Source organism: Pholcus phalangioides, unplaced genomic scaffold (assembly GCF_987345545.1).
Source record: "Pholcus phalangioides strain wild (caught in Gottingen) unplaced genomic scaffold, Ppha-v1.0 ptg000011l_1, whole genome shotgun sequence".
Classification (NCBI taxonomy): domain Eukaryota; kingdom Metazoa; phylum Arthropoda; class Arachnida; order Araneae; family Pholcidae; genus Pholcus; species Pholcus phalangioides.
In genome coordinates this window covers 59,138,857-59,165,334 of record NW_028301604.1, presented here as the reverse complement: position 1 = coordinate 59,165,334, position 26,478 = coordinate 59,138,857, and the positions used below count along the sequence as shown (strand labels likewise).

Here is a 26,478-nt window from a genome sequence, read left to right as displayed (position 1 = left end):
AATGGTTAATATTTAAGAAAAATCTTAGCTTATAAAAAAAGACGAATTGTACATCTATTGAACGAATAAATTGGGACCGAGTTGGAGAACGTTTAGGTGTTTTATATACTTATTTTTTAAATAAACAATTAAAGTAGCTGCTTTTGAGTTATTTGACATTCCAAAACTAAATTCTGTAAAAATGAGTCAAGTTAGGCAGAGCATCCGTCATTTCCCCCTCAGTTTGTTGAAGCTTAAAATGTTATATATATATATATATATATATCCAGCAGGATATATTATTTCACCCAGATGTTCCTTATGCGTTAAAATCATGATCGCATATAGGATTTTCTTTGTAGAGAAATGGGTACGGATTCTAGATTTCTTAATAAGAAGCTGGAACGGTCAGAGTGAATAGAGAAGATGGAGCGCTGGATAAACAAAAAACCGGGATTAATCCAAACATTCAACTTTTTGAGCAAACAAGTGTCACTGGGCACCACATTGTAAACGAAATTAATAGTTCCGCAAAATTATCCTCTGAAGGAATACAGACTTTCGAAGACACCGAAGGCAAGACGTCAAAGTCTCGTGAAAGATTCTTAGACCTCTTTTCTGAAAGAATACCCTCCTGGAAATCTTTTTGAGGAGCTCTATCTTTTGTGTGCTTTGTAATGCAAACTTGCACATTTCTCTTTATTTGTCTCACAAAAACTCATCGTCAAGAGCATATTTATGGCAACGTTGAAAGAATTTTGTAGCTGCTTCGGGCTAAAATTTCGTGTGACTTCCATATTTTGTGTGAGGGTCAATGCACTTTTTTCAATCCCAACCTTTTCTTTTCAAGTTTGAAAAGCAGAGTACATAGCCATTAAAAACATTCCCAGGAAAATATTGTCATTTTCGATGTGAGATAGTATGAAAAAGGCCTTAATTCTTTAGCAGATAAAGATGCAGATGGTGTAGCTCTCGAAAAGATTTATTTTTTCATTTTAAAAAATTATAAGTCTAAACGTTTGCCAATCGCTTCTGGCTTGAATACTTGATTCAACATGCTGACTCTACAAGTACTATATAAACTACATATGACCAGTGCACAATTTTATCATTTTTGTCGCACCACGGTCATTATTTTCTGCACACGAGAGCTAAGAGAGAGAGAGAGAGAGAGAGAGAGAGAGAGAGAGAGAGAGAGAGAAGCGTAAAAAAGCACAGCCGTTTGAAATTAGTCTGGTCTTACCTCTGGATGCATGAAATGGTCATTAAGCAGCCAAAGATCACCTCTATCCATAAAACAAAATTAAGGAGATGCAATGTAAATGTGTTTTTGACGCAAATTTTAATAACCTATTAGCATTTGACTCTTTTTCATAACCACAAGTATATTAAGATATTCTAGACCTGGTATATTTTGAGGCAAACATTTTCGCAAGGTCATAGTTGCAGACATTTTGAAGAATTATTTTATTTAGATATTTAGTATTTTTATTTGTGCTATTCTATTATGGATTAAAAAATACGTAGCTGTAAGAAATAAATCATATTCTTAAACTATGGAGATACGCTTACGTTTCAGAGTTGCAGAAATAAAGCCCAAAATTGTTTGTTTTATTGTTGCAGAATGGTTTCGCAATGAACAGACATACTTTCTGTTCTCTGCAAAAGATTCATATCCAAGGGAATCAATGACGGTACTCATGATGATGCTTTTTCACCGGTTTTTTTTTTGATTTTCTAAAATCTCAAGAAATAAGAAATTTCTTCAAGTATTCAGTTCATTTTTTATGATGGTGCAGTTAAAAAAAAATACTTCGCTTTGCCTGGTATTTTTCTGAGGCTAATAGACCTATGTGATCTTTTAAGGAATCATATGATGATGATGTTAGGATGAATAAAAGATAAATAACATTAGAAAACATCGGCAAGCATCTAGATTTGAAACTCTAAAACTTCTTTTCAAATGCTTTAAAACATGAAGTATTAATATACCATCTGTTCCATCATCTAAAATTTATAAGTTATTTATTCTCCTTTTTCCTTTATTTTATTACACTTTTTTATCCTCTACAAAGAATATCATACTTGAAATTTTTTACATTAAATAATTTCAACTTATAAGTCAAACCATTTCACACTTCACAGAAAAAAAGTTGATTGAAAGTCTAACAAACACCATGCAGCTGGTGTGAAAGTATTTTTACGCGAATACAGGACTGGAACTAGGGGGGGGGGGTGGCAGGGGAAGCAACTGCCCCGGGTTGCAAAATTTAGGTGGAAACAAAGAAAACGATAATGGAATTGTGGAATTTTAAAGTTGCGGGAGAGGCAAAATCATGTTTGCCCCGGGCGGCAAAATCATAGTTACGGCCCTTCGCGAATATGACCAGTTTTCTACATACCAGGTGATAAAAAGTACGTTCAATGCATATTCCGATACCCGAAATTACATACACATACGCACAAGAATATTTCCACTTAAATTATTATGATAATGGCTAAAATAAAAAATATTTTATGAAAAACAACTACACTTTGAAACTCAAAAATAACTTTCTAATTGGGATTTTGAGCACAGGGTGTTCGTATAAATAGTTAACATTTTTATTTTAATACCTATACACAACCCCTTGCAGCATGAAGGACATATCTGAGTACTACACGTTATTTGGATACTTTTTCTAATTGGATGTATTTGTCTAGGATCTACGGGTTCACCAGTAAAATGTCATACGTCCTGTTACCTATGCACCCTGTATATCATGAACTAAGTAAATTTATTACTGTTGATTGAATATGTCTATAAGTGTAGTTATACATACCCAGTAGAGAAGTGACTCCAAAACTTCTCTTTGGAATCAATTTTTATGGGGGCGCCACTTTTTGGCCTCTTTTCTTACAAACTTATTTACTGAATGCATTGTTTTATTTTATTTCTTTGGCGTAGCCATCGAGAGGACATACCCCATCCTCTGTGTAGGGGAGTGTACGAGAGCCCTAAGTGCTCCTTAGCACCGATATTGGGAATCACTGCAGAAGAGCACTACATTATGTCGACATGAGCCAGGTGATGAGATTGTACATGTGGTCACTCTTTACCAGGTTTTATGTATACGCCAGGGCTGGACAAATCGGAAAAAAATCTAGGAACCAGAAAGAAATTTTTTACCTCAAGAAAAAGGTCCAAAATTATGTTTCTTTTGATTTTTTCCGGGCATAGAGCAACCATATTTCATGTTTGCAGATATGCTGCTATCAATTCCGAACGTTTTGTGCTGCTCTCAGCTTGCAATTTAGTAATCACACAAAGAAAATTTTAGACGCCAATACCAATTTTTTAAGTCGTCACGGCGACCTGGCGCCTAGAATTTATCCAGCCCAGGTATGTATATTTATGGTTTTTCTGGAAGTGGACCAAAAAAAATTCTTATGTCTGAACATGAAAAAAAAGTATTTCCTTTATATTTTCCAAATACAGTGCAATATAACAGTAAAATGAAATTTGAACATTTGTTTCTGGTAGGACATTATATTTATAATGTCATATATTGCTGAATATAGTGAGAGAGAAGAACGAGAAGAAAATTTAATTTTCAACTAAATCGTTTTCAATATTATGCTCTCAAGTTGTATCGGAATCTTCGTCTGGTGATAGTGACATTCAACTTAAAAACTGATAAAACACATACGAGACAAACAATAAAAAAGAGAGAAATAATTTCTTTATTTTCTAGGAAAGCTGTTAACGCTTGTTTAGTTTTTGAAAGCTGCTCTTTTCTCAAGTCGCTGAACTCATCTTAACGATTTTTCCATAAAAAAAAAAAAAACTCTTTACGTGTTCCTATTTTCTTAACGACCACTTTACTGCTCACTTTCCTCGTTCGATGAGAATTACAGAATTTTTGACACGTTGTCACGAAGATACAAGATACAGCAAAGTGAGAAATTTACTCGACATTACCATAGAAATATTTTGGTGTTCATTTTCTTACTGGGTTAAAAAGATATTGACTTGTTTGTAACTTGAACGAGAAACGCGCGCGCGAAAAGCGATATGACGCGAAAAGGTTGGCTTTACATAGGCTTAAGTATATTTTCCTCTTGTATATAAATTAAGTTATTCTAAGTTATTTTATTTTCCAATTAGTTCAGTTTTGTGTCAGTAAACACTAGGTGTAGTGTGTAAATGCATATACACAGTCATCGCTGCTTATTAGAATCACGGATGATGTTATCATTCTGATATTATTATCACTTTGCAAGGAAGCGGATTAACACAGTAACATGGAAAAAAAATTCATTTCTAGTTATCGAAACTTCGGAGAGATAATGCTATCAAATTGTTTCCCCGTCAAAAGATTTTTTGCGCATTGTGAAGCTAAGGTGTAACCAAACTTAATTTTTTTTCCTGTAAGTTATCGTCACCAGGCTACGAGACTATGTATGAAGCTAGAAGGTGTTCTCTCCCCCTCCCTTATTGACAAGCATTTCCGTGCATAATGTCGTAATCAGTCTATAGTATTCGCTGTGATCCATATACGTGTGGAGCTACTCTTGCAATGACCTTCCTATAGCGAAGGAAAGCAATTACCATAAAAATATTTTGGTCGCCCATTTTCTAACTGGGCTAAAACGATATTAAAATTGTTTGTAATTCAAGACAAGAACTACCGCGCTGTTATTTTCTGACCGATTTTTAAACTTTCATCACCGTTTGCAACTTTATTTTTCGAAATTTAATAATTTTGATTAGCGACTTTTCCTAATTCGTTCAAAGGAACCATTTGGAGCAAAAATGAAAATTTCAAGTCGTTGCATTGATTTTTAAAAAATACCTACTGAGAGGACATTTAACCGTCGCGACGGTTAAATGTCTAAACGAAATAAATGTTTAAATTATCTTTAAATAAATAATTTTATTTTTTAATAAAAACTAAATTAAATGTTTAAACGAAACTTAAATGTACTATGAATGCATTTTTTAGGGAAAATAAAACCATTCATTTTCTCTTCTGAAACTAAAGTGTAGAATCGTTCGTGTTTTCTTACATTTCAGGCGTAAGCAAACCTACAGTGTGGTTCAAAAGAAGATCTAATTCTTAAAGGTAGTAGAATGCATTGAAATGAGATCGATATTTTTAGTTTCACAGATATTTGGTGGAAAGTAGGGCACGAAGGCACCAGTGTGCCATTTGTGGATAAAGCCAAGGAGGAGAATCACATTTTATATTTGACCGTGACCATGCCTTTTGCATAGGAGGCGGAACCCTAACCCTGACGCAGGTCAGTTGAGCCCCAAGAATTTCTATGAAGCGTGCTCTCAATAGTTTATGAACATACAGGGCAATGCACGCACCCCCCCCCGCGTGTTTTATTGAATCCCTTCATTTTTCTGCCTCATCGGAACCACCTGAGTAGGAGGGAGGTGTCATTCGGTTATCGTGGAGCAACTTACATTCCAAAATTTTGAAATCAATGAATAATACGTATATAAATTTGAAAAATATAAACATTTGAGTGAGTGATTGACCATATGAGTGAGTGATTGAGTGATTGATCATATGAGTGAGTGATTGAGTGATTGACCATATGAGTGAGTGATTGAGTGATTGACCATATGAGTGTCCAAGTGAGTGATTGAGTGATTGACCATATGAGTGTCCAAGTGAGTGATTGAGTGATTGACCATATGAGTGAGTGATTGAGTGATTGACCATATGAGTGTTCAAGTGAGTGATTGAACATATGAGTAACCGAGTGATTGACCATATGAGTGACCAAGTGAGTGACGGTATGAGTGTCCAAGTGAGTGATTCATTGTATGAGCGACCAAGTGAGTGATTCATTGTATGAGCGACCAAGTGAGTGACGGTATGAGTGTCCAAGTGAGTGATTCATTGTATGAGCGACCAAGTGAGTGATTCATTGTATGAGCGACCAAGTGATTGATCGCATGAGCAACCGAGTGATTCACTGTATGAGTGACCAAGTGAGTGATTCATTGTATGATCGACCAAGTGATTGATCGCATGAGCAACCGAGTGATTCACTGTATGAGTGACCAAGTGAGTGACGTGCCATAACATCGAGAATGTGGCTATATCTCCTACTTTTTTTTTAGTAAAGCAGTTGAATACGAACACGATCAAAAATGCGTGTGTTTATATTAAGGTTGGGTGATATTGAAAAAACTAGCTGTTACCCACGGTTTTCTTGCGTGAATTTCATAAGCTGAAAATTTTTCAGCGATGATTTCCCCCATATAATATTTGAACCCCTCACGACACCTTTGACAAAATCAACTAATTAGACTAATTCTCTGACGTACGTGGGGGCTCGCTGGTGTCAGAAATTATGCTGAGCTGAATAGAAACTTATCTCCATAGTTCTGGGGCAATTTACCCTTCTGTCGATCTTTAACCATTTGCATCATATTTATATTGCATCTCAGTTGCTGTAGTTGCAACCTCATGTGCATACAGCTGATCATGCGATGCAAATGGGTTAAGAACGGGTCAAGTAGAGGCCTAATAACTAATGAAATATGTGGAACATGGCACAATATTCCTTGTTCAAAACACATAATTTCGATTAAATCTGGAAACGGTTTAGTCGTCAATAAAATGGATTCCTATATGTAGCACTTAAAAACTCAACAGATGTGAATCCATGGCACTTCAATCTATATACAGGGCGTCCTGTATGTGCTACTTCACCAAACATAAACTCTGTCCATACCGCTATATTGCAATTTACTGCCATTAGTGAGATGGGTTGGAAGTGAAGGCGCTGTCTATCGGTGGTCACCTCGAGTTCATTACGGAAAATATCTTATCTACATCCTCCCTTGGGTTCGAACCCGGGACCCTGACAACAACTTTCACGATGGTAGACGAGCATCTTACCACCATGCCACTCGGGAACCTCCTGTAGGCGCTAGCACAGCCTTTATCTAATCAACTTTCAGTAGTAGAATTATGATTCCAATTTAAAAAATGATCAACAGGCGTTCAAAAATTACCCTGTACCAGTTTTAAGAGTGAAAATACTGTGTGTAACAAAATAAAAAAATTAAATTTTGGTACGGTCTCCCTGTGCTCTAACTTCCAATTGAACAATTGTTGCTCTGTCTCTCCCGATGCCAACAGAAAAAGTTTAATGTTTTCAAGTGCAATATTCGCAGAGATATTCGAATTCGAAAAATGGAAGAAATTTGGAAAAGAACATCGTTAAATGCGGGTAAAATGGTTTTTCACAGGTTGACCGGATATACCAGTAACCGGTATACCAGTTGACCGGATATACCGGTAATGCATTTGTCGAGGGGTAAATGTCAATTGAATGGTCAAACAAAAAGCCACTCACACCGTAATATTTGTTTCAATAAAGCAGGAACAAACGGTACTTCTTAAAGCACGAAAAGAGAGAGAAGCACAGGAAAGTGAAGATAAGAAATTGACCAATCAGAATTTTGATGAATCATTATCGTAGTTATCGTTAACAGTAACCTTTGCTTCTTGGAATGGGTCAGTATGCTAGCATATTTAATGGCCGCCATTAATACTAAATAGAGTAAAAAACAATCAAATTAACATTTCATAGAAAATCTATGAGCTAAAGAGAAAAATCTATCTATTCAGCAATAGTGAAACACGTCCAACATCAATATAATGTTATGCATATTTTCTATAAAAACTTAATTGCTGTAATTTGATGATTTTTTTACTTCAAAACGGATTTAGCGAGTTACTGGATTTAACAAACATTTTCATTGGTAACAAGCTCCTTGTTAAATGCGGGTCCTACTGTAGCAGGGATAGGCCTCAAATGATGCTTTGGATTTGTCCCGCTTATTTAATTTTCACAGATAAGTTTCCATCTCATCCAGAACACCAACACACATGATAGAATCTTTCCCGAACTTCGTTTATAGCCAATATACCATTCCAGTGGTTCTCTATGTGGTGATTCCGCTACAACAAGAGACGGGAATAGTATGTTCTTCTCATTCGTAAACACTTGACTGATCTTAGAATTTTTTTGCATCATTGGCAGTCTTTTGGCGCCATTGCGACGCAAGTTTCGTAACTAGAACAACAAAATACCATCTGTAAATTGCTGAACCTTAGTTCTTGTATTTCCAAGAAGTGAATTAAGATAAATAAGTCACTTTCGATCTATCAGTTCCTCTCGATCAATGAAAGAGAATTAATGACAAAATAAACTTAATTAAAAAAGTATGAAAGAAAGAATTTACACGGAATAGAGTAGGTTGTATAATATACAACCATTGTTGAATAGTATACAACCATTGTTGAATAGTACACAACCATTGTTGAATAGTATACAACCATTTCAGGCTTTCATATATAAGTTTATGACATATCAAGACATGCATGCTATACAGTTGTGAGCAAATAAATTTCTTAGTTAACGGAAAAGATTGTGATAATTATCGATCGAAATGGATTTTTCATAAAGGGTAATCTGAAAATCAATTTATCAGTTTTTGTTTCAGATCAAAACATTTTTTTATGATATGCCGCTAAAAAAAGATATAATATGGTTTATATTAATAATTAATAACAGTTTTAACCCCTCAATGTTATTTTTTACTCACTTCTTTCAATGAAATATATTTCTTCTTCACTCAATGCAAGGATTCTTCCGAAATGGAAACCTGGTTTTTTTTAGATATTATTTATTTTTGAGAACAGATTATTCTAATTAGTTTATTATTTTTATATGCTTGCATGTACAGGATTACTTTCATAAACAGGTTTTAGCGATTTAATTACAGTCGGGAAGTGATTGCGGAAGTCTATGAGTGAATATTCGTTATTATAGTAGGTAGGGATTTTCGGCCGAGAGAAACAAGAGTATTTGTTACCATTTTTTGTTTCTTGTTTTTATCTGTCTAAAATGTAGCTCTTAATTAAATGATTATTTTTCAATTTTGGATGAATTATTTTAATTTAGTTAAAGGTTAAGAAATTTATTTTTTCGACGAAGTATATATTTCATTTTGTGTAAATTTCAATTGAAAGTTTTCTTATGTGAATAACTTTTTTAAATCAATAAGGTCTCGCGAAAATGCGTATTATTTATTTTTTTGAGATATGCACATCGAGGACTTTGCTGGCTACATTATTTTCACCTGTTCGGAATGAGACTCCTTGAAAAAAACCCCTATTTTTTTTCATATTTTCCATTGAGATATACCGTGGATCATTAATTTCTTTTTCTTTAACAACTATTCAAAGTACTTTTTAACATTATTTGTTTTTCGGAATTTATAAAACAGGCCTCAGCAAAAATCACTGAAGCATAGCATGGCCAAATTACACTCTCTTACGTTATAACTTCATAGGTAAAACTGTTGCGTCGGAGCCATGGGTGCTCGAGCACCCCCCCCCCTGCATTTTTTGGCGACGTTGAATTAAACATATATCAATTAAAAAAAATACAAAATGAGAAATTAATTCAAGAGCATAAAATTTTGTCGGAAAAGAAGTATTAGGTATAATATAATGAGAAAATAACAAAAAAATGCCGAATCATTTCATAGAACTGTGTGAACTTTTATCCGGTCCTCAATATTTGTCACCATCTCGATAATACATCTAAATATTGGATTTGAGAGTCTTCCAATATTTTTGAGCCCTCCCAGTATTTTCAATAACATTACACCTTTGTATACTGATATGTACATATGTACATGATATTATTTCTAATTCGATAACACGCTAGTCAGAGAGTTTCAAATCCTTTCTGTCTATGAAATTATTCTAATACACAACCGTTAACACAACCCCCTCAAGCAACGACAATCAGAGAAAAAAAAGGGGGGGGGAAGATTTCTAGTGAAAAACGTATTTTTATATCTACTCGTAGAAAAAATTCCTAGGGTTACTTTCTTATCTCAAATCGACGTACACACTAGGGAAGCGAAAAAATGGTGTTTGTATTTCTCCCATAGAACTTGCGACGTAATACCACGCCAGAGACGGGTTAAGCACTTTTCTTATTGGACATGGTACACCTCAGTTTAACTTACACATAATCAAGCTCGGATTTTCCACTTATGTGTCCATCTGGCCATCGGAGGTAGCACACAGTGCGCATGGTCCCATCCGGATATCTAAAAGTTCGAACTGTTGAATATAGAGCATTGGGAAGTGATAAAAGACAGCTCAAGAACCATATGATGGCAATCACTGCAGCCGTAAGTCTCTTGGAAATTCTTGGATTTAGGGGACGTACAATAGCGACGTACCTAGAAAAAAAAATTAAATAACAAATTAGGAAAAAAAGAGTTACTGCGTTTGTAAAATAAATAAATAAAAATATAAATATTTCACACTTATAAACAACTATTAAAAATTGTCAGCATTTGTATGCTCATAAAATTTCCATTCATCCAGTGTTTTTAAATACAGGAAATTGGGTTTTTGAATAGTTCAGGAAAAAGTCATTTTTAAATATTTAGGAAAAATATTCACATTTTTTTTCCAAATTAAACAATGAATTTTATTCAGTTAAGGTATTGAACTTGGACAGGAAGCAAGAGGTATACATTTGTGATTGCTGTCTTCCTTAAATTTTAGTATCTAAACTTTTGAAGGGTTTCTCTCTCTCTGAGTAATAGAAAAGAGTGGTTTGCGTAATAGAAAAAGTGGTTTGAGTCATAGAAAAGAGTGGTTTGCATAATAGAAAATAATTTTCGTTATCGTAATTTCGGGAAAAAAATAAGTTGTGGCTCAAACGGTTTTGAAGTTAATTTATGTCCTTGCGGTTTATACAAAAGTGTTTTCTATATTATAGCTTTCTTTTCCATTGATATTTTCCCGTTTTTTTTTATTTACTAGATATCGACCGACATAAGGGGATCAGAGAAGATATTTCAACTGTTTCTCTCAGAGCATATCATGCATGGCTTTTATCTCTTTTGTCATATATAACGAGCACCATGCTTTCGGATTACATCGATATCGAGTATATTAAGGAGAAAAGATGGAAAAGGAGCCTTTTGAGAAAAGGTTCAATGCACATATATGCATTAATATATGCATATATTAATGCATATATGTGCCTTTTTCAGCGATTCCGTTAAACTCATGTATGTAACATCTAAGTTTTTTTTGTTTGGTTCAAGCTCTATATTTTTAAAGCCAATTCAGTAAATTTTGTTTTAAAAAACGAAGATTTGGACTTTCGAATATCCTTTTTAGACGACTATTTGAACCGTGAAGCAAAATGGAATGAGTGAGATCTTAAGGTAAACCCGAAATAATATTAGATAAGTTGAGTAACTAAAATTTATATATATTTAAACGTTTCTTCATTGTTTTATATTATATATTATGCGCACTTATTAAGCCTATTCAACTTATCCTGTGTATGTGAAACATCATTCTTTGCTCGTTTATTTTTTCAAAATGTAAGATAATATTAGTACCCTGTGAGTAATCAATATGTAAATCAGCAATTTTGTAATAAAATACAAACATATAATATTTGCTTGGTAATGAACGTATTCAATTTATTACAAAAAATTCTTGTGGGTATTGGAATAATCTTTGGCATAGCTTTTGACTCTTTCTCTTTTATATTTATATTTATGATTTGATTTATTCTTTATCTGTTTCACTTATGTTTCATTTTAAATGTTTATGATCGAAATAATTACGATACAAATTTGGTTCGATTTCAAGAGCTGCGATATATCTTGACATTAAAATTTAAAAAAATTTGTTGTACATTGTTTGTTATTAAGAGAAATCATATCCCAGGGGAATGGTATGGGTAATGGTCTCTTGTATGCTTTCTTAACTTTCGAATCCCTGAAGAGCATTTTGTTGTTTTATTCAGAGGATTTATTAAATATTTTTAAAGGTTTTTTTAAGGTAAATAAAAAAAAATTTCAAAGTAAAAAACAATAAAATTGGTGAAATATTCTGTGAAATAAATTTTTCATACAGCAGTATTTATAATAACCTAACTAAGAAGAAGACCAAACCAATAGCAAAAAATGTGATCTTAAAATATCTTCAAATACTCTTTCAACTTTATAAGGAAAAGACTGAGGTAAGGTTAAACATGCTGGTATTTTAAAATAGGTAATTGCTAACAAATCTGGAGGTTTATATTACAGTTAAGTTCGAAAGAAGATAGAATAAATGGAATAAAAGTTATTCAAGTTCTCTGAAGGTTTTATAGCAAAAGCGTAGAGAATTCAGGCTCTTGAAAATTGAGTTTAGCAAGAAAATTCATAAATTTCAAAGTATCTGCACAAAGAAGGAAATTTTTGTGTTTTGTGAATTTGATGTTTCAATTAGAGAACAGAGAATTTTGAAAAGAAAACTGAATTTGCAATTTTTTTGCACATTGTTTTTGAATTTACAACTGCTCTACACCCGTTGTATTGGTGTTTCAAATAAAAACATCGTCTTTTTTTTTTTAAATGTCCGTATAATGTTATTCTTTTTTATATGCTCTGATCTCACACTAAATATGTGAATTTATATTGACGGCTATAATAATAACAATCGTATTTTCTCGATAAAAATTCTTTTTTTTGACAATAAATAGATACCTACTTAACAGTAGAATACACAGGATTTTCTCTGGGAAGACGACGGAACCCCGAAACACCAATCTGCGCATGCATGTATTATATACAGGGTGTATAGTTAAGTCTTAATTCACCCTCTATGTTTTAAACCGTTGGTTATAGAAATATGCAGTGAAACTCCCCTAGGCGGTCACCCCTATTCCCCAGCCACCCCCTTCGTGGTCAGTTTTCCTTGGAACGGACAATAGGCTCCATAGACAAAATACAAAAATCACCCTCATTCCGCGGCCATCCCTGTGTGCAGTCAGCGGTCAACCTGTCCGCGGCCACTTCCTTGTAGATAAGAGTTTAAAAAAAAAAATTTTGTGCGTTTTTTCTTCTTAGTGCATTCAGAGCTGGCAGTTCTTTTTGTATAATCTTTATCATACCTCTTCGGATCAATCGGATTTTCTGTTCATGTACGACATTATCAGGTTGGAGACATTTGTAAATAGGATGACAAAGGCTAATGTTATACGGTTGCTGCTAGCCGATAAGACAGTTTAAAAATTTACTCCCGGGGTGACGGTAAAGCAGACATATAACCTATGATCTGTACTCGATAGGTGAAGGATGTGAAAGTTTTGGCTTTGAGGATACTTTCGTCAGAGATTCAGTCGAATAACAGTGAGGGAGTAAAATAAATGTGATGAAAGAACATGTACAGTACTTGCTATAAAGAACGAACAGATCTCGGATAATACAGATTAAGGAATTGATCAGATGATCTGGTATTTCAAGTTTTGCATAAGATACAGCGAAACCTCGATATACGTAAGTCCCCTTTCACACGCAACGATTTTGTCGTGTCGTCCATCGATACCGAACCAAGAAAAATATCTTTGTAGAGGAATTATCTTTAAATCGACAGTCACAAAATGATCATCACATGTCATCAAATTTATGCCGCTGTGGGCAACTTTTCTAAATTGACGTTTTCAGTATCACCAAAAAATGTCCTTTTGTGTATTTATTCGCTGCAAAAAATATTTTAATTGATTAGCTGATAAAAAAAATTCAGTTAGATGTGTATTGCTCCTGTAAAGGGGTTTATTAAAGTACACTTTGGTGTATCACACAAAAAAGTAGCGATACCGAACACTTTCGGCGATAAGGTGATACCCAACACCAATATTATTATTTGACATCCTCGGAAGAACTGAAAGGTGACATGAGTTAAAAAAATATACTGAAAGATATTTTGAGTGAAAATTAAGTAAAAATAATAAAAGTTGTGTGTGGGGCGATTTCAAAATCTTCCTAAAAAATATTGTTCTAGAGGGCTTTATCATAGTAAAGGATATCGTTGTATCGAGAGAAGTGTAACACTACAGACTATAGGCTGTTCCAAACAGTATTTGAAAAATACCGTTGTAGAGGGTTTGTCATTATATCTAGTATCGTTGTAGCGAGGTTTCACTGTATATGTATCTGTTTTGTGGGCATTCTAAGTAAACCGAGCATAAGATTTTTTTGTGACATTGGAAACCGTTATTTTGACAAGCCCTCTGAAATGTGCTTTTCCTGTCATACAACCCCTATTCGGCGGTGACTTCCGCATACGGCCACTTTCTTGCGGAACGTCGAGTGGCCGTCTTAGAGGAGTTTCACTGTATTTTCAATTAACTCTTATAGCGGCAATGCCTAAAGGCGCGTATACATTAGCACGTCGATCTTGCAACGTACGACCCCTTGCAGCGGCTCTAATCCGTTCGTAGGTGTACAAACTTTCTTTGTGTTCCTTTTTTTCCACCTTAAGGATCATGCAATGAAAGTATTCGCAATTGTTTGTTCAGTAATTGGAACGGTGTTGTGAACGATTCTTGAACTGTTTTCACACACTGGACCCACGTGGAATCGGTGTATTCAACGAACACGAAGGAAAGAAAGGAACACAAAGGAAGTTTGTGTACGCACGAGCGGATTAGAACCACTGCGGGGGGGGGGGCGGCGCGTGCGTTGCAAGATCGGCGCACTAGTGTATACGCGCCTTCAACTGCTTCTGTTCAAAGTTTGCTGACAGAACTAGAGAGACAGTGGTTTCTTCCTTTCCCTTCGGGGCAGTATCATAGGCGGAGATAGACGTGAAGTTCTGGGGGGGGGGCACGATGATGATGGTGCCAATTCATAGAGGTCTCAGTAGAACCTAGATTATCCAGGCTAATGATGGGGGAAGGTGATCACGTATATAACCGAAAAACGCGATTATCCTTTTCCTGTCAGCCATTCTGCACAGTTCTAAAACATACAATGAGAATGACACAAATAGGGAATAGTGCTGGTCCAGCCAATGAGTCATCCGGTCACGCATCTGAAGTTACACCATTCTTGTGCCTTCTTTTTATTTGTAAAAAGGGCAATACATTTCAACTAACACCCCCTATGCCTGAGAAGTTTTAAAAAGGCATCGCGTGTAATTGGCTGTAAATCTTAAAATATACATCGGTGCTGGCTCTGGACGGGTGAAGACTCGTATCTCCACCCATTGATAGTATACGAATATGCGCACAGTATAAATAGAATAAGCCGGAGTATTTCTCTCTTCCTCGGTTGTTTTTTTTACTATTCTCCATATTGGAGGGGAGGGGGGGACAATCTCAGATACACAAAATCAGAAAAAAATATTCTTCTTGAAACAGTTACGGTAACCTGATCGGTAGAGACGTGGGTTCTAACGCATAGTGATAAACCACGACCGGTGTGTGTACGAATCCAAGTTCCACACAATTTTTTGTAATCTTTCTTTGTTGTGTTTTACTTAAACCATCATTGTCAGTGAGGTTATTTTTAAATATGTATACTTATTGCAGTTCCGTACACAATATCATGAACATTCAAGCACTTCAAAATATGGAAAACAGATGGACATCAGCAAGAACGCAAAACAAGCACAACTCTGAAAACATAAATACGTTAGGGGCCAAAAATATAACTCAGAACACACATTTTGACATGTAGCACCTCAGCCACCTCGTTGGGCACTTTGCCTTATGTGCTTTGTATTTTATATTCATATTTATAAACAAATGCGGCCTTTTACAGAGAGTTTGGTGACTTCCACTGCGGATCAGTGAAATTTTAAAAACCGCTTAAAGGGTGAAAAGATGTATCCAAATGACTTGCCAATTTTAGACACGTCATTTATTTTACTACTGACCATAAATGTGTAGTCCCAACTCATAATTGAAAAGTTGTTGTCTTGTCTCCACTGAACAGTATTTGCAGAGATATTGGTCTCTGAACAAAAGGGTGTCTCAAAATTTAGAAAAGTTTTAATAAACTGCAATTTTAAAGAATCTTGCGCGAATTTTCACGCTTTTTTTTCAAGTTTATCCCTTAATATATGCTGTTTTTTCCCTATCTCTGGCTATTTTTGGATCCAAATATCGAGGCGCGGTAGCCTAGGTCGATAAGATACTCGCCTAAAGTACTAAAAGATGTTTAGATGTGTCGCGAGTTCGATACCCGGTTCGTCCTTGTCAGGAACTTTCCTGACGCAGGGGTGCAACACAAAAACGGCGACATGACCAAAGAAAAAAGATTGCTACGGCAGGGAGTCCCACACCGAGGGGTTAGCGCACCAACCTCTCGATGAGTATAAAAAAAAAGCTGCTGTTCGGGATCAGCAATAAATTGTAGGTCCCGGTCTAATTAGCCCTCGTGTGCAGAAAATGACCGTAGTGCGACAAAAATGATCAAATGATTAATCCAAATATGTTGGCTAATTCACTCTCGGAAACAATGATTTTTGAGCCTAGGAGAAATGCAGACGAGCAATATTTTCTGATTGGAAGTTAGAGTTCTGGGACACACACATACACGCGCAAAAGTTGAAGATGTGCATAAACTACTTAATTTTACATACTATTCATAGCAAGTAACTATTTTAAAAAGCCTCAGATGATTTTTTGAGTACCAATTTTATGTTGAAAAACACGTAACTAATGTTTCGGTTTTCAGGATTTTTGTCTGGGTAAAATTAATCGCGATCGGTAGTTTAACGGAGCAGCGGCTTAACATAAAACATGGAATAAATGAGTTCCAGCAAACTTGACGCTTAAACGCAGACATCAGCAGCCATTAAACGCTATAGCAGCCAAGAGAGTCGCCATTAAACGCTATTTCATTATGTCTTTATTTTCTTGAGCAATACATTTTTTCAGTCAAGAGTTTATAAATTTACAAATAAACTTTTTCACATCTTGATATTTCTTTGTTCGAAAAGAAAACAATGGATGTAGCAAAAGCAGAACGTAATTGATAGCTCCAACGACTATGCAATTACAGTATTTTACGAACGGTACAATTTTACAACGGCGCATAAAAGAAAAATAATTAAAATATTATGTTGGTAAAAAACAAAAGAGGAAAAACAAATGCAAGAATGTGTGTGTTGTATTTTCCCCCCCTAATCATCTGGACGGTATGATCAGACAAGAAGAGGAAAAATGAGCGCATCCATATACTTATGTGAGGTTTACGGTGAATAACTGTATTTAAAAAAATCGAGAAAAACAATAATTTCCGCTTTATATACAAGATTGCCACGATAAGCTAAAAGCGTTTCAAGATGGAATTACCGCATAGATTTTCCTGTAGCCATGTTCATATCTTACTGGCCCGGTAATTCCTTATGGCGAAAAAAATGCATCACGTCCTACAAAGTACTCTCTTTGAGGTTTTGTTTGTTGTCATTTCCAAGAGCACAGACTAGACGTTTTTATTCTTCTGGTAGATTATATCCAACCACAGTTATTGATGCCCATGCTTTGGAAATAATCGAAGAAAATAACAAGCTTGCATTGACAGATTTAGCGTAAACATATCGATTTGTGTAGGTTGGCTCAGACGAGAAACAACTCTTGTAACAACATTTTTATATTTATTCAACGTTGCTCTAACAAAGTTATTGTGAAACACTAAGTTTATTTTAGATTATTTTTCATCTAAATTCGTTTTTTTTTGTATGACGTGAGCTCTTTTGTTCATTTTTTCATCGCTGTTATTGTCTTATAATCAGATATTTTTACTTCCCAATACGAAACTACAAACTAATTTGAAAGGTTTATGCTGTTGAATCTCATTAATTGAATGCTATTGATTCGTTCATTTTATCTATGTATGGAGCCTTGAATAACATCGTCCACAGGTTAAACCGATAACAACTGTCTCGGATGGGCCATTTTGAACACAGTGTATACTATCATATTATCTGATCTTCTTTGATAGATAGCTGAAAAGTGAAATGAGGGGAGTATTATCCAGATATGTTTGAAAGAAAGCCTAACCAAGACTGTCATCACAATTTCTTTATACCGAAAAATTAATCTTGAAAATAAATTTATTTTCTTATCAGAGCGTGAACTTTCCCATAATCTTATTTTATTGCCAACACCAGAATTTACGCCTTTTTCTCCGTTCAATCCCCAATCATAAGATGTATAGATATTTATTATTTACTGAAAATGTTTTTTCTATTTTACTTTGTTTAGAAAAAAGAGAGAGAGATCATACTCTTATTCAATCAACTCTTTTCTGGGACCTTTCATCTTTTCATTTTCAACCTCAGTCTCATAAAACCTCTATTATCTTCCCTCCATTACCTTCACTCTCATAAACCCGCTCTGAAAGGACCTAAGATGATAATCTGCTTTAGTGTTCGATTGATATTCATTTACGAATTTAAATTAAAATTGAACTCTTTTATATAGAACAAGCTGAAAGAACTCTTTTTTTTTTTTTTCAATTTCTAAATAAAATTTTTTTACTCACATTCGCTTGAACTTTTTCTAAAGTTGATTTGAATTCATATTTCTCATTAATCGTAATGCAATTAAGTAACTCTTTAATTTTATTTAGTGAGCTTCAAATAATTTTCTACGTCTCACATGTTTAAAAAAATGAATATAAGAGAGAATCAATATAAAACTAAGTAATATTTATATAAGATATAAAGTATCCATTTTTCTTTCTAGTAGTCGGTGAATTTTAATGAGCTGCTAATAAGTGTGAGTGACCCGATTATGGAAAAAATAATAACGCAAGGGCGCTTTTATTGCAGTATAGAGAGTTGTATATTTATATTTTCCATTAAGAAAAGGATAATAAATTTTCAGCAATTTTTCAAATAATATCTAGCGAGCTCAAAGTGTGGTTTACGGAAGAGAGAATTCAGCTTTTTTGTCCCCTTGTCCTTACTATGTTTTGTATTACATGTTACTATAAAGGATATAATTGAAAAACATTACCAACTAAACAGCATTATATTGTCATGATCACAATTCCCCCCTTAACACGTATTCATTCTATAAATCTACCTTCATATATATAAATCAGAAAATAAAATGCTCTGGGTTTCTTTCCTTCGCTTAAGAATCCTACATCACAATCATTTTATTTTACTATAACAGGTATGTACAGCTGCGACGCAGTCACGTCTAAATCGTCGTTCACATGACAAAAGACGTCATGCCATAACATGCTTTTTGATTTTTTGGATTTTTTTTAACTTTTTGAACCTACCATAAACGTGGCTGGTTGTCAGGTGTTTTTGTTCAACCAATTAAATTCTAGGAAGCTAAACAAAGGAAAACAAGAGTTGACTCTCTCGACCACTTTTCTGGTTTAAAGTGGTGAGTGAGCAAGTTAATTTTTGTTACTGTTGTTTAACTGATTGGGGATGAGTGAATATAAGAAAATGTGGATTAAAAAATGTCTTGAGTTTATATAAGAAATCAGATAAAAGTTAAATGTTCCACAATATCTTGAGTATTTAATTGATCAATGTATTATTTTATCTAATATGTAGTGTATCTCGGCTCGCGACAATATTATCTGAAAAATACAGGTAATATCATCAATAAGAATAAAGACACACTTGTTAAAATAAAGATACGTTAGACAAAAAAAAACGTTGAATATTTTTTTTTTGAATTTTTACAAACCGAATAAGTGAAATAGTCAAGCAAATATTTCTGCAGAATAATTTCGAAAATGCAATGTTCAAAAATTTTTGATTATGCGATTATTTTTAATTAATATTCAACTAGAGCCGTGCCTTCCTAACTTTTAATGACAAGGACGATATAAATACATGAATAGTTTTAATCGAAAATAATCACTATTTGAGTATCTAATATTAATAATGTTGTGGTGAACAGTATACGCAGTGGTAGCTGCACAAACTTTGAGCTCTTTTTCATTCTTCTAATATTTCAGTTTTTATTCTTTTGAATATTTTAGTAATTTTTCTAAATTTATGTTATATAGATATATGTATATGAATTATATATGTGTATATATATATATATATATATATATATATATATATATATATATATATATATTCATTAATTCATTCAATGTGAACTTTTTTTATTATATATATATATATTCATATGTAATTGTATATATATTCTGTTATTATATACGTCACACCTTCGTCTCTTTGCCCCGCCAAAACTTAACTATGAAAACCGAGGCTAATCGTCTGGGAATTACGACAAATACAAGTAGTTCAACACAGTTAAATTATTTTTGAATCTTTCAGTAGTTGCTTCTCTTTAAAAAAAACACAAAAATAATTCACTGTTATATAATGGTAGTTTACTCAAAATAAGAGTTCTTAAAACCCATGTTTCTAGGGCAACCGTTTTTGGGCACTGTTTCCACAAATGTTTTTGTACTGTTTCCTTGCTGATTGAATGAATGCTGTATTGAGTAACTCAGACATGCATTCATGAAAAAAAAAAGATTCAATTTTTTTTCAGGTTACTGTAGCGTACTTGGTCACGGAAATCGAATTTCGTAATCGAATAGACAGTGAGCAAAACAAAAGCTTTAAGCCATGTTTTCTATTGCACAACAAACTCATTCAATTAAGATAGAATTTCTCCCAATGTAAGAATTTTTATGAAGGAAAACAAAACTGATGAATAAGCAAAAACAATTTTCAAAGTACTGTAAATGTTTTTCTTCTGTGTAAAAGGTAAGAAAGTTTAGGTGTTTAAAACAATTCCGAACATAAGTTGCAATTAGGTGACGTGAGTTTTTGGTTTTTCATATCATTAATTGAGTGGCCACTTTATTATAACCACTTGATAGTTTTAAGCAAATGAGTTATGGCGTCACACTGTTGCCGCCTGAGGGCTATGATAGTATAAAAAACGGAAAGTTTATTTCCTAAAACAGTAATATAGGTGAATTGTTCATGAATTTGGGAAGTATGGGGGACGGGACGTGATTTGACGGACTTTGCAATATATGTCAGATTCTTTTCAGACAATTGAGAAGGCCATAAATACATTAACATACGGGTTATACCATCAGCCTGCTTATTAACGAAATGTTTAATTTTGGAAATTAGTATTGCCGGTGGCACAACAAGTGGATTTGTACGAAAGCTATCTACACACAGTAGTGTTTCTCATCGGTCGAGACGGGGCATCAGTCACACCGTCCGTAAGATAATGAATCTTCCGTTATTTCTTATGTACAACTTTTCGAGATCAAGAGCTCGACTCATAAAAGTTCAATTTATTGGGCCACGGTCTCCAAAAGATAGAAAATCATTGATTTATAAAATAGGAAGGTATGCAAAATAAAGTGCTAGAAAACGGAAAATACGAATAAAGAGAAAATCAAAATATTTTATGAAATAACTTCAAAAAAACTGTTACTTTACATCAGTGTGATACTTGACCTTGAATAACTGTTGATGTATTTTTGAAAGGCAGCATCTCATATCATGTTCTGGTTGTAATCTGTTCCTATTTTTAATTTTCATGACAGAAAGTGTAGAAAAACCATCTTCACATAGGTACGTACTAGGAAATGTAAGTAAAACTTTCGTAACTTCATTGAAGAGAATGTTTTTTTGTTTTTTTCCCAAACAACTTTTTTTCTTGCGCCAATTTTTATTTGATCGTAGTAATGATAGATAATTTTACCTGTTGTTTTTCCAATAGTTACTACTTCATATCTGAGGTTTCAGCAAATTTTTTGTGGAAGGACGTGGACAAGGTAGCAGAGGTACTGAGATGATACGAAAATCAAGGATATTGCCATTCGCCTAGTGCTGCCAAGGGTTAATTTGAAACAATGGAACGAGCCAGAGAAAAAAAAATTATGTTTTTCTCACACCATTGCTCGTTCCCGACTTACCACACACCAACTCTAGTCATAAATCGCCATATTTCAATTTCCAGCTAGTGAATTTGGATGGGAAAGGAAGGCGCCATCTATCGGTGATCGCCCCAGGATCAACAGGTAAAGAACTTTTCTGATGTTCTTTTGGCTGGATTCGAACTCATGGACCTTGACGGCAACCTCCATAGTGGAAGACGAGCATCTTACCACTGCGCCAATGGGACTTCCAGACCTACCTGGAGTGGTTTAAAAAGAGAAGTCACAACACATGCTTATGCGATGCAGTGGGCAGTCCGTAAGTCATAGACACAAGATTAACTTGTCACAACATAATTTTTTATGGGCACTATATGTATATTTATATTTATTGGTTAATATTAATTAATTATTGATTTTTATCGCTCTTATTGGGTTGCTGTATTTTTGATACAGTTTAGATATGTATTCAACATCCAAATTTTTTATGGGCATGTTTTTACAGCCACCTCATTGGGCATTTTGCCTGTTGTAGCCTTTGTATTTATATTTGTATAACTTGATCGAGAAAAGCAAAGTCTGGCTTATTGTACAACGTTTACAAACCAAATTTGCTCATACAAAAATCATGACTTTTCCCCGTCAAATTTCGAATTACCCAAAAAATTAGAAAAAGTTGGAATTAAACAGGAAATGTTAACATTCAATTAGATAGAGAACTCGGAAGGGGGGGGGGGCGGTTCGTAAAAGTTTGAATTATCCAAAATTCTCATAAACCAAGTTCGAATTAACCAGGTTCTACTGTATTTTAAAATCTAGCAATATACGTTCGAATAAACTTTGTTCTTGAAACACTATCTTTCCTACCCCCTCTGTTGGACGTACAACCTTGCATCATGAAACAGTGAAGACGCGTTGCACGTTCCAGCATCGTCTAGAGTTCCAACACGAATCTTTCATTCATTCAAGAGAATATCAACTTGTTCTAATCCTGTCTGATCCACCTCTGTTATTAGTTGCTAATCTTGATGCTTCAAACGATGCTGTCTTGTTAAGTACAGTTTAGTTTTAGCCTTTCAAAATGAACACTCATGTCTTTTAAGGGACTTTACGTTCGTCCCAGATGCTTCTACCCATTCGATGCTAATTTTTTTTCCAGTGAACTTCCTCATTTTGCGGCATATATTTTTTGATGTGTCTGTCCTTTGATATTTTTACTAGATGATTGTTGTCATTCCTTCTGAACTATTAATCAATATAGGGCTACTTACATTTCTGTTTTTCTTAACATCATGAGAAATTTCTTCACGTTAAGCTACGAACCCTCTGTTATCGAGGCATTTGTTATCCACTAAAATGACTCATCAACGATTTGGTAGTACTAGAACATTTTCCTCAAGCATATAATTGCGAACCAGGTATATGCATCGTGACATGAAAAAACAGGCTCTGTGTTTTCATGCGTGTGCGTGTATATATTGCATATTCTGTAAAAAGAAAAAAGAAAGAAAAGCAAAACTGCTCAGCACTGTGGACGGAGGCTTTGTTTCATCGTTTCCAGTCACAGTGGCAACGCTTTAAATATTTTGTATGTATTGTGTATTTAGATCATTCGAATCTTTCACCTCAACATGCCAACTTCATCTTTTCTTAATTGCCACACAAGTCTTCTCTTCACTTCTTTTGAAATCCCAAGCTGCGGTCTCCAGCCCTTATGTGCCACTGGGCACACGTGCAATTTTTCTCCCTGGGCATTGGGTTTAACTATCAATTTTAGCCAAATGGCTTGTATGTTACATCGACTTGATAGCTGTCTTCATAGGTAGAACGATTTGAGTGATTGATACTTGCGAGCACGCGACAAGGGTTCCACTCTACTATTAATTTTTGCTAATTTTCCCGTCACAACCCTGCCTCTTTTGAGGTAACGGAAGTAAGTTGCTTTGCATCAGTCTGGGGTTGTGAGCAGTTCTATCTATCTATCTATCTATCTATGTTGCATCGCGTTGTCTTCATGCTACTTTTTTACACGCTAACTTATGCACAATTTTAGATAAGTAAATACAAGATGGATCACACTCGATCATTAAAATTTGACGATATTATGAATATCACGAGTAATGGGTTGTCAATTATTAACCTTCATTTTAACGAGATTTATTCAACGATTACATCGTTCACTTGCTGTAAATTATTATATTTCTACGATTCATTAAATTTTTCAAATACGAAACAAAAAATTATACTTCCGATTTATTTTATTAAAATTTTCTTAACTCATTATTTGAACAACTTTATTAAAACATTAAAATAAGAAAATGTGAGAAGTTTAGTGAAATTTATCCAAGTAACTGAAATTACAGGAGAATATAAAAATTACGCGCAATCACGATAATTATTTTCACCGCAACATAAACATAAAATAAACAATAAGTTTTATCAAGAAGTTAAATGAGTTTAATTGATAGCAATTTATTTTAACAAGTCTTAACGCACAGAATAGCTTAGGGGAATGAATGGTAATGCATAAAAATTTTCTTTTCCGAGATTTAATTAAAACTATACATCATAGTATTTTTTTGAGTAGGGTAGACAGTTAAAAATTGTTATAATAAATTTTTTAGTCATGTCACATTATCTTTACAACCAATTTTGGGCAAATAAAAAGTCTAATTCATTTACGACCGAGCTCATTTACATTTAAGTCTAATTGAGGAATACCGTTCCCTTGCATCAATAAAAAGAAGGAAAAAAAACACGCGAACGAGTATTAGATGTGGTACGATCAAATCGACTCGAAAATAAACTTAATCAATAACAACACTACACTTCTTCGAATAAATAGAGAAAAAAAACTAACAACAACCGACAGCAATGCTTAATTTAAAATTCATATTAAGAAAAAAGAGGGAATTCGAGGCATTAGCATGCTTTAAGCTTTAAACTAATAGTTTTCTAGAAAGATCTCAAAACACGCAAAGGAGAAAAAAGACTGGTATGGTCGTAAAAATGATGCTCTCCTAACCATAGTAAATGATATGTGAAATTACGGGGGAAACAGTTACTCTATCGCAGAATTGTAAAAAAAAAACAGAACAGAAAACCACATTCGAGTAAAATTTGCGAATACAAAAAATATCAGTTCAACAAATAGAATAGCGAAAAAAGGCAAAACAAGAAAAACAACTTTTATTTAGAAACGTAACATCGGGTTGAAAAATGTATTTTCATGCTTACTTTTTACGTTCAATTTAGAACAGACATTGTTTTTTTAAATCAACCTATTTGATTTTAAAAAAAACAATAAATTAAATAAAAACCTAAATCTAACGCAAAATTAAATCGAGATACTGAAGATACGATAAACTCCTCTAAATATAGTGAAAAACAATGCAAAAATTTTCGGAAATTTTTTATGAACCACCATTGCCGAAAAACACTTAACTTGAAAATTTGAACTTTAAAAACGCATGTCAGCACTGCATTTTGAACCGTTTTTTAAACCATTGACAAAATGTGTGGAATGAACTTGATTACAGATTATATGTTTGTCGTGCTACGAAAGGTTCACACATCAACGATTAGTAACTGAAAAAAAAAACCTAACTTTGAATGTTTTTATTTTTATGTATCACTCATTATATAGTATTTATGTGTAATAATTTTGAAAATATAAATTTTCAAAATCGCCTAACCCCGTATTATGTTGTTACACATGAAAGTTTATCAGGAAAAGATTTCGAGATAAATTAATTTGATTTGCATAGTTATATAAATACCACCAGATGGTTCTAATGTTTTGTATAAAGACGGTTTAGTATCCCTGCACGGCGAGTTAAGAATTATGTCAGTGCCAGCTTTTTTAGTTTGATCACGTACAACCCACATGGAAGTAAGCCGGATACGAATGTCGCCGTTTCTGTTGTACCCCTGTGTCAGGAAAGTTCAGGCACTTCAGGTGAGTTTCTTATCGACCTGGTGTACCGCGGCCTATATCAAAGTCTTTGGAGATGACACTGTAAAAGAACGAACCATGCAGCAATTGTTCCAAAATTTTGATCGGTAATTCATACATGACCTCTAGAAATAAATTGCTTGGTTACTCAGCATCAGCCATCAGCAACGACGAACTGCAAACAATAGTAGAGTCTGACTCAGAGATTTTCCCATTTCGAGGCAAAATTCTCACAATTTGTTTTCCTCTTAAAAAGTCTTGCAACCGCGATATCGCCTACAATGTTAAAATTACACTCGTGAAAATATTCATCAACAGGCCAGTTTCTCACTTCCGATTCGGAGGCAGATGGCAGCACTCCCTAAATATAGAACATGTGCGAATACATGCATGCTCCGATATCTCATGTACAGCAACGTAATATATGATGGAATCGAGAGAAAGAATGTCAGATGGTGATAGCAAATTTTTATTCATATGCGAATAAATAGGAAAATAGAAAACAGAGCTAAAATGTTGGACGTCACAAGCTCCTCAATGCTAGAAAAAAACCAGGGCTGTATAGTAAGGGCTGTCTTACACTTTGAAGTTGTCACCATAGCTGTGTAGGCAGGGTCCTGCTGCAGGGCGGATCTGCTGCGTGACATCACTGCTCTGATACATTTTAGCACTTACTGTATTCACGTGGATTATTTTACAGTTTAGTTGCTAATTTCACTGTTTTAAGTGAGTGGATTCTTGTTCCTTTTGTTGTTTTAGTATCAGTGGTGTGCTCGTGGGTTATTTTGGCAATTCATTTTGGCGCTTC

General features: G+C 34.2%; 1 protein-coding gene across 1 annotated transcript in view; it reads right to left on the bottom strand.

Moving 5' to 3' along the window:
* The window catches only part of LOC149080634 (tachykinin-like peptides receptor 86C), a 169,930-nt gene that overhangs the window by 12,829 nt on the left and 130,623 nt on the right, over positions 1 to 26,478 (bottom strand). Inside the window, exon 3 of the mRNA XM_089239788.1 lies at positions 10,037 to 10,255. Coding sequence (XP_089095914.1) covers positions 10,037 to 10,255 — 219 coding nt within the window. The remainder of the gene's footprint in view (positions 1 to 10,036; positions 10,256 to 26,478) is intronic.